The 7,500-nt window shown below is 45.1% G+C and overlaps 1 protein-coding gene across 1 annotated transcript in view; it reads left to right on the plus strand.

Moving 5' to 3' along the window:
* Positions 1–7,500, plus strand: part of LOC145404263 (cell adhesion molecule Dscam2-like) — a 77,836-nt gene that overhangs the window by 33,882 nt on the left and 36,454 nt on the right. Inside the window, exons 3-4 of the mRNA XM_080275785.1 lie at positions 2,181–2,362; positions 2,905–3,003. Coding sequence (XP_080131911.1) covers positions 2,181–2,362; positions 2,905–3,003 — 281 coding nt within the window. The remainder of the gene's footprint in view (positions 1–2,180; positions 2,363–2,904; positions 3,004–7,500) is intronic.

Genomic DNA, 7,500 nt, shown 5'->3' on the forward strand with positions numbered 1-7,500 from the left:
AGAGATGGAGGGAGAGGGGAGAAGTGGGGAGGGAAGGGAGGAAAAGAGGAGGAGGGAGAGAAATGGAGGTTGGGAGGAAGGGTATAGAGGGAAGACGGGAGGAGTGGGAAGGATAACGGATAAAGGAGGGGGAGAGGAAGCAGGAGAGGGAGGGAAAGGGGAGAAGTGGGGAGGGAAGGGAGACGGAGAGGAGGAGGGAGAGAAATGAAGGTTGGTAGGGACGGACCGGAGGGGAGAAGGAAGGACAGGGAGGGAAAGGGAGGGGGAGAGGAAGCAAGAGAGGGAGGAAGGGAGAGGATGGGCAGAAACGGGCAAGGGCTGTTCCTGGCATCACACACCCTCCCCCGTCTTCACCAGCCGTAAGTTACCCTACGTTTCCTGCAATAATACAAACACTCTATCAATCAAATCACACACTAAAACACTCAAAAATGTACATCAATAATCAACATACCTAAATATCCCGTCCTTTTGGCATACGTAATAACAACACCATGAAACCAAGCAAAATTCCACGTAACTTCCAAAAATACAACTTCTATATCCATAACCGCATAATTATCCATACCTTCAAGCACCAGAATCCTTGTGACGCTCTGCCCAAACACCGTCTCGCGTTATAAAAGCGAAAAACGGCACATTTGTAGCCAGATAAACACTGACGAGACAATGGTGTGGATTCTCTGGGGCGCGACAACCACCCCCCACAGAAGCTAAGAGGACTGAACAACGGTTTACGGAGTCTTGGTTGATAAGGTAACTGCTCCCATGAAATCACAACCTCCCCACTACAACAACAACCCATTTCCTCTACTCAAAATCTGACGCCTGAGAGATTATGATATTGAATTTGAAAGGATTAAAAAAGAAAAAAAAAATGTTATTGTGGGGAGGTAGCGATGCCCTGGGGAACACTGCATTTAAACTCTCTCAGCAGCCTCTAATCTTCAAAAAAATCTTCAAAAAAAATGCCCTAAAATTAAGTTTATTTACAAAGTCATCTGCAGCGTATTTAAATCTTCGACGGCGTAGTATTTAAAAGGCAAAGCGTTAATGGAGTGAGTAGTAAAAGGATTAAATGTCTCCCTGTCAACAAACCGACAGCCATTCAGAGACGAGGTGGGCGGGGCTTAGGGATGCGGGGGGAGTGGGTGGGCGGGGCTTCGGGCGCGTCTACACGTGTGCTCGATCACGTGCTGTCAACATGTAAACAATGTACACTAACTAACAAGCTGCAAGCGTTTTCGGCATAGCAGCGTCCAGATCACGTTAGAGATATTATAGTGAAGTCCCAGCTGCCTCGTATGGACACCACATTGCCTCTGCAGCCAGTAAATTGGAATCATCACCGAGACATGTTTGCATACAGTTGTCTTAATACTGCTGCATAGCCTACGTGCATCCTTTTTTTTTTTTTTTTTTTTTTTTTTTTTTTTTAAGAAAGAAGGAACCAAAGGCCAGCAGCCCGCAAACCTCTCCAAGAAAAGACAAAAACAATACAACAGAGAGCCAAATTCAAGATCAGTTCGAGGCGCCTGGACACACTGCGTTTGAAAGACTGGAGATTATAGGAGGCAGGAAATACAGACAGAGGGAGACAGTTCCAGAGTTGATCTGTTGCATACACGTTGCGGGATAAGTGTGGATGCGCCCTTAGGTTGGTGGCTTAACCCCTTCAGCCCCACGACGTGTTTTAAGCCTTTCACACCGACAACATACATTATATTCATCTCTCGATACCGTATTTATATTAAAGAGAATTTTCGAAATGGGGAGGTTAGACACTGCCTTCCTTTACCCTTCTACAGCAAGAAAAATCCCCTACGATGAGGAAAATGTCTAGAAATATTAAGATTGAAATATATATACGACATCAAAGCAGAAGGGATTATCATAACACCCGTGCACATGATGGAGAGGTGGTGTAATGTTTTGTCCAGTGTGTGTGTGTGTGTGTGTGTGTGTGTGTGTGTGTGAGAGAGAGAGAGAGAGAGAGAGAGAGAGAGAGAGAGAGAAACAAATCCGATTAACACACACACACAAATTCTGGCTTCAGGGTTAACTTGTTTTGCCTTGTGTGTGTGTGTGTGTGTGTGTGTGTGTGTGTGTGTGAAATCTAAATAACAAACATACACACAATCTCTGGCTTCAGGTTTAATTTAGTTTGCTTCGCGTTGCAGAGTGTGGAGGTGAAGCTGCAAATCCAGATGTTGGCGTGGTGCTCTGTCCTGCATCCACACTCCACCCACCCCGTCTGAACCACACCCTACACCCACACCCACACCCTCCACACCCCCACCCCTTGCATCACCAGCACCCACACCCAGACTTACACCCAGACCACACCCTGTCACCCTTTTCTGTATCAAAATCGCTCCCACAGCCACACTTACACACACACCCTATTCGGATACGCTCTGGAATATCACGCACTCATACACACCCTGGCAAGCCATTCTCACTCTCACATCCACACCCTGTTCAGTCACCCTCAGACACATCACATTTGCATTCGTCACCCTCACACCCACACCCACAGTCACTCTCAAACTCACACTCACACCCACAGTCACTCTCATACTTACGTCCACACCCACACCCACAGTCACTTTCACACTTACGTCCACACCCACACACACAGTCACTCCCACACCCACATCCACACCCACAGCCACAACCCTCACATTCAGATCCCCTGTCCAACCACCTTTCACAAACAGTCGTACACGCACACCACACTACTGAACAAACCTCGACATCCCCTGAACAAACAGCATACACACCAACACGACACGGCCCACTGCAACTCCGGGGACCTTTCCAAGTACAAACAGTGCAAGATTTAGGGCAACGAAAGCAACAATCCCTGCCAAGTACCCAAGTGCACACCCCTTCGTCCTACAGCTGGCTAAATCCGCAGCGTTCAGACCAGCTGCCACACCGTCCGCCTTTCACAGCAACACAGCAGCACCTGAGGCAACACAGCGGAGCCCACAGCACGAGGTAGGAACTGAAATGTGTTAAATATGACTGTGGGATTGACTGGATTTTAATGCCTGTTTTTTCTTCATCATTCCCCTCCTCCTCTTTTTCTTTTTGCTTTTTATTTCCTTCTTATAGTCTCTTCTTCTCCCAACACCACCACCACCACCACCACCATCACCACCACCACTACGACTACAACTACTACTACGAATAACTTGGGATTGTATTTATAAACTCACAAGCATAAGCTGTGCATAAAACTGCTTGCTTATAATCTTATCTTCACTATACACATATCTTCACTATACACACACACACACACACACACACACACACACACACACACACACACACACACACACACACACACACGTAAAAGCCGATGTACCAGGTTTTAGAATTACTGTACACACACACACACACACACACACACACACACACACACACACACACACACACACAAAATGGCGCCGTGTGAGCATACTGTAGTGTCCCGCGTCGCTTACATGAATTCCACATTATCGAAAAATACGAAGAAAATGCTCCACGGATTCCTGATAAGTTTCCTGTTCATTTTTTTCACCCCCCTGACCATCTCGACCGCTGAGCACTTTAAAAATAGAGGTAGGACTTTTTTCCGTGTGTGTGTGTGTGTGTGTGTGTGTGTGTGTGTGTGTGTGTGTGTGGTTTTAAGAGGAAGGGGTGTCAAAACTCTAAGATACAGTTAGGACAGCTTATAGTCTTAATAATAATAATAATAATAATGATAATAATAATAATAATACTGTATCGTTTATAAAGGGCCTTGGTCACCTATTGGGGGTTCTCCACGCTGCTCGATCTCTGGCAGCCTCCCTATTCAGTCCCCTATCCCTGAGGTCACGCTCTATGACCTCGTCCCAGGTCTTTTTCGGTCTGCCTCTCGCAACTCTACCCCCGACGTTCACACTTCTTACCCTCTGCATCCAATTGTCATCCCCCATCCTCTCCACATGTCCAAATATCTCAGTCTACCCCTCCTCATCACAACACCAATACACCCAGACCATCTCAGTCTACCCCTCCTCATCACCAACCATCTCAGTCTACCCCTGCTTATCACAACACCAATACACCCAAACCATCTCAGTCTACCTCTCCTCATCACAAACCATCTCAGTCTACCCCTCCTCATCACAAACCATCTCATTCTACCCCTCCTCATCACAACACCAATACACCCAAACAACTCAGTCTATCCCTCCTCATCACAAACCACCTCAGTCTACCCCTCCTCATCACAACACCAATACACACAAACAACTCAGTCTATCCCTCTTCATCACAAACCATCTCAGTCTACCCCTGCTTATCACAAACCATCTCAGTCTACCCCTGCTTATCACAAACCATCTCAGTCTACCCCTCCTCATCACAACACCAATACACCCAAACCATCTCAGTCTACCCCTTCTCATCACAAACCATCTCAGTCTACCCCTCCTCATCACAACACCAATACACTCCAGTCCCATCCTTCTTAACTCTTCAATCGTAAACCTAGGCCCCCCCCCCCTCCCAGGCCTCGCATTCAAGGACACACTACACATCCATCTAATCATTGTCATATATTCATGATGATGATGATGATGATGATGATGATGACGAAATAAATGAATGAACAAACAGACGATAAAAGATTCTTAAGTTGGGAACGTCTAGAGAGAGAGAGAGAGAGTAGTTTCTAGACAGGCAGATACCGAAAGATAGACAGATAGATATAGTTAAATAGACTCACAGACAGGCAGACAAATAGACAGACAGACAGACAGACAGGTCGATAAGTAGATAGGAAAGAAGTGCAGTGTTTCAACCTAACCACGAAATTCACCACTACAGTACTTACATGCCATCCAGCCTCGGTACACATCACTTAACACAACCATCTTCAGTAACTCCAACGGTGATAATAGCGTTGTCGCGAATTCCAAGCAGGATTGTACGAAATATATCCTAGTTTTCAATTCATCACTTCCACTGTCAGCATATTATCCCAGTCAGTCTTTGGAAATTACTTGATAAAAAGATGGCACCTTGACTACGCGCAAAATTAACTCGGATTTCTGCACAAAGGTTTTTTTAAGGCTGTCTGTAATACTGGGCACTAAATTTGACTTTAAGAAGCATTATTTTAACCTAGGAAACAAATTCAGTGTTTTTTTGAGCTGTGGAGAACAATACTAATTCAAACATCTTCTTAACTGTACCGGATTACTTGTTTGTATTATCTATAAGGTCACGGAAACTCCTACATGTCTTCCACTCTGACAATGTAGACGTTTGAAGCAGTTTGTGTTGCATATCTTAACTCTTCTTTCCACGTCAGCTGACAGACACAGGCAGACTGAATGGTATTTTATATGATGCAGGCACAGACGCCAATCAGGACTCTACCATTAGTGTCATTTAGCTATCTAGGTATTGTATTAACTCCTCTTCTTTCAGCATCACCGTAATTGCAGTTAAAACAGGTTATCATGTCACTGAAATCGGTGTTGACTTGCATTGCCACGAAGCACACGTCACTCCGTTGTCTTTGTTTTATAAATTTCTTTACACTGCCGATGTTCAGAAAATATACACTTCCTTTTAGACCATTTCTCAGTATTTCCGAGGATGAAACCGATAAAATGAAGGCACAGGTACCGGCACACGTAAACCAGAAACTAAGTAAACACTAAACGCTGACAGGCTCTGATCTCGATTTCCAAGCACTGTAATCCAAAATTTACTGCTTATATGCATAATGCGTGGACCTACTCGTTCATAATTCGCACCAATACATCATAAATATATATATGATAATTATATAGTATAATATTTTTCAGAAAGCCACCAATAATTGTTTAAATCGTGTCTGCCTGGCGTGAGGCGTAATCGTGTTAGAGAAAACGAGGAACTTGGAGTCAGTGGAGGGCAGATCGTGTTAGAGAAAACGAGGAACTTGGAGTCAGTGGAGGGCAGACTCGCCTTGATTTTGATTTGATCACTGCAGTTTTATTTCCTCGGACCAAAGCCAATGTCCACTTTCTTTATTTGTTTCGAGAAAGAAAGAGGTCGCTTTGTATCTGTCTGTCTTCCTATCTATCTATCTATTTTTCTCTCTATCTATCTGGTGCACAAATACTGCCATATACATAACACACACATCCACTTCCATCCTTCCTCCCACGAACAAGGTAAGGTGGAGAGGAGAAATATATACGAAAACGAGTGAAGACGTGAGACCTGAAGAAGTACCGTTAGTGTATCTTTAACAGGTTGGCGGAGAGGGTCGCCTTTACGTGGTGGCACCGATATACCTGGGCGACTCCACTGCCTGGTAATACATACGTCCCTCAACTACTTCCCTACCCCCCTGAAAGAAGGATGGACAGCAGTAGGGCAAAATAAGCCTGCAGTCCACTGGGTTTACGTTTCAGATGAACCTGGGGGTGACACTATTACTACTACTACTACTACTACTACTACTACTACTACTACTTCCACTACTGCTGCTACCACCACCACCACCACCACTAATAATAATAATAATAATAATAATAATAATAATAATACTAATACAACCACCACCGTCACCACCACTACTACTACTACTCTCACCATTACTTCTACTACTACTACTACTACTACTAACACAGGGGGGGCTGAGGGTGCAGTGGTTAGCACATATGGCTCACAACTGGAAGAACTGGAGGTCGTTTTTTGTGCCGATCAGACTGGCGGACTCAGTTTAATTTTGCCCCAGTCCTTGTTCATCCTGCATCGTCATTAGGGACCTTGAGGGGACAGTGACGACTCGGATTCGTATTCTAGGGGAAACTTTAGACTCAGCTGCCGTAGTAACTTGATTGTCTCTCTTACTGAGCCTCGTATCGTTAAGAGGTGTAGATTTATATATATTTTTTAATCTGATTACTTCTTCCCTTTCTTTTTTTTTCTATTTTATCTTCCTTGTTCACCTTTTTCCTCCGCTTCCTCCTCCTCCTCCTCCTCCCCTTCCTTTTCCTCCTCCTCCTCTTCTTCTTCTTCCTCTTCTTCTTCTTCTTCTTCTCTTCTTCTAATTCTTCTTCTTCTTCTTCTTCTTTTCTTCTAATTCTTCTTCTGCTTCTTCTTCTTCTTCTTCTTCTCCCTCTTCTTTTTCCTTTTTCGCCATCCTCCTTCTTCTCTTCCTCCTCCTCCTCTTCTTCTCCTTTCCCTCTTCTCCTCCTCCTCCTTCACCTTCTCCTCCTCCTCCTCCTCCTCCTCCTCCTCCTCCTCCTTCACCTTCTCCTCCTCCTCCTCCTCCTCCTCTTCTCCATTCAACACTAACCACATTTTTTTTCCAGGCTGACTCACTACAACCTTAACGCCGCCATGTCCACCCACGTCGCTAGTCACGAAGAAGTGGAGGGTGACGGCCAGAGTAATCAGGTATCAGCAAGCCAGGGGTCAAGGGGTCAGGAGGGCACAGGTCGTAGGTCACAAGTACGAAGG

This window comes from Coenobita brevimanus, chromosome 63 (genome assembly GCF_032717465.1).
Source record: "Coenobita brevimanus isolate Jiangsu-jjx chromosome 63, ASM3271746v2, whole genome shotgun sequence".
NCBI classification, from domain to species: domain Eukaryota; kingdom Metazoa; phylum Arthropoda; class Malacostraca; order Decapoda; family Coenobitidae; genus Coenobita; species Coenobita brevimanus.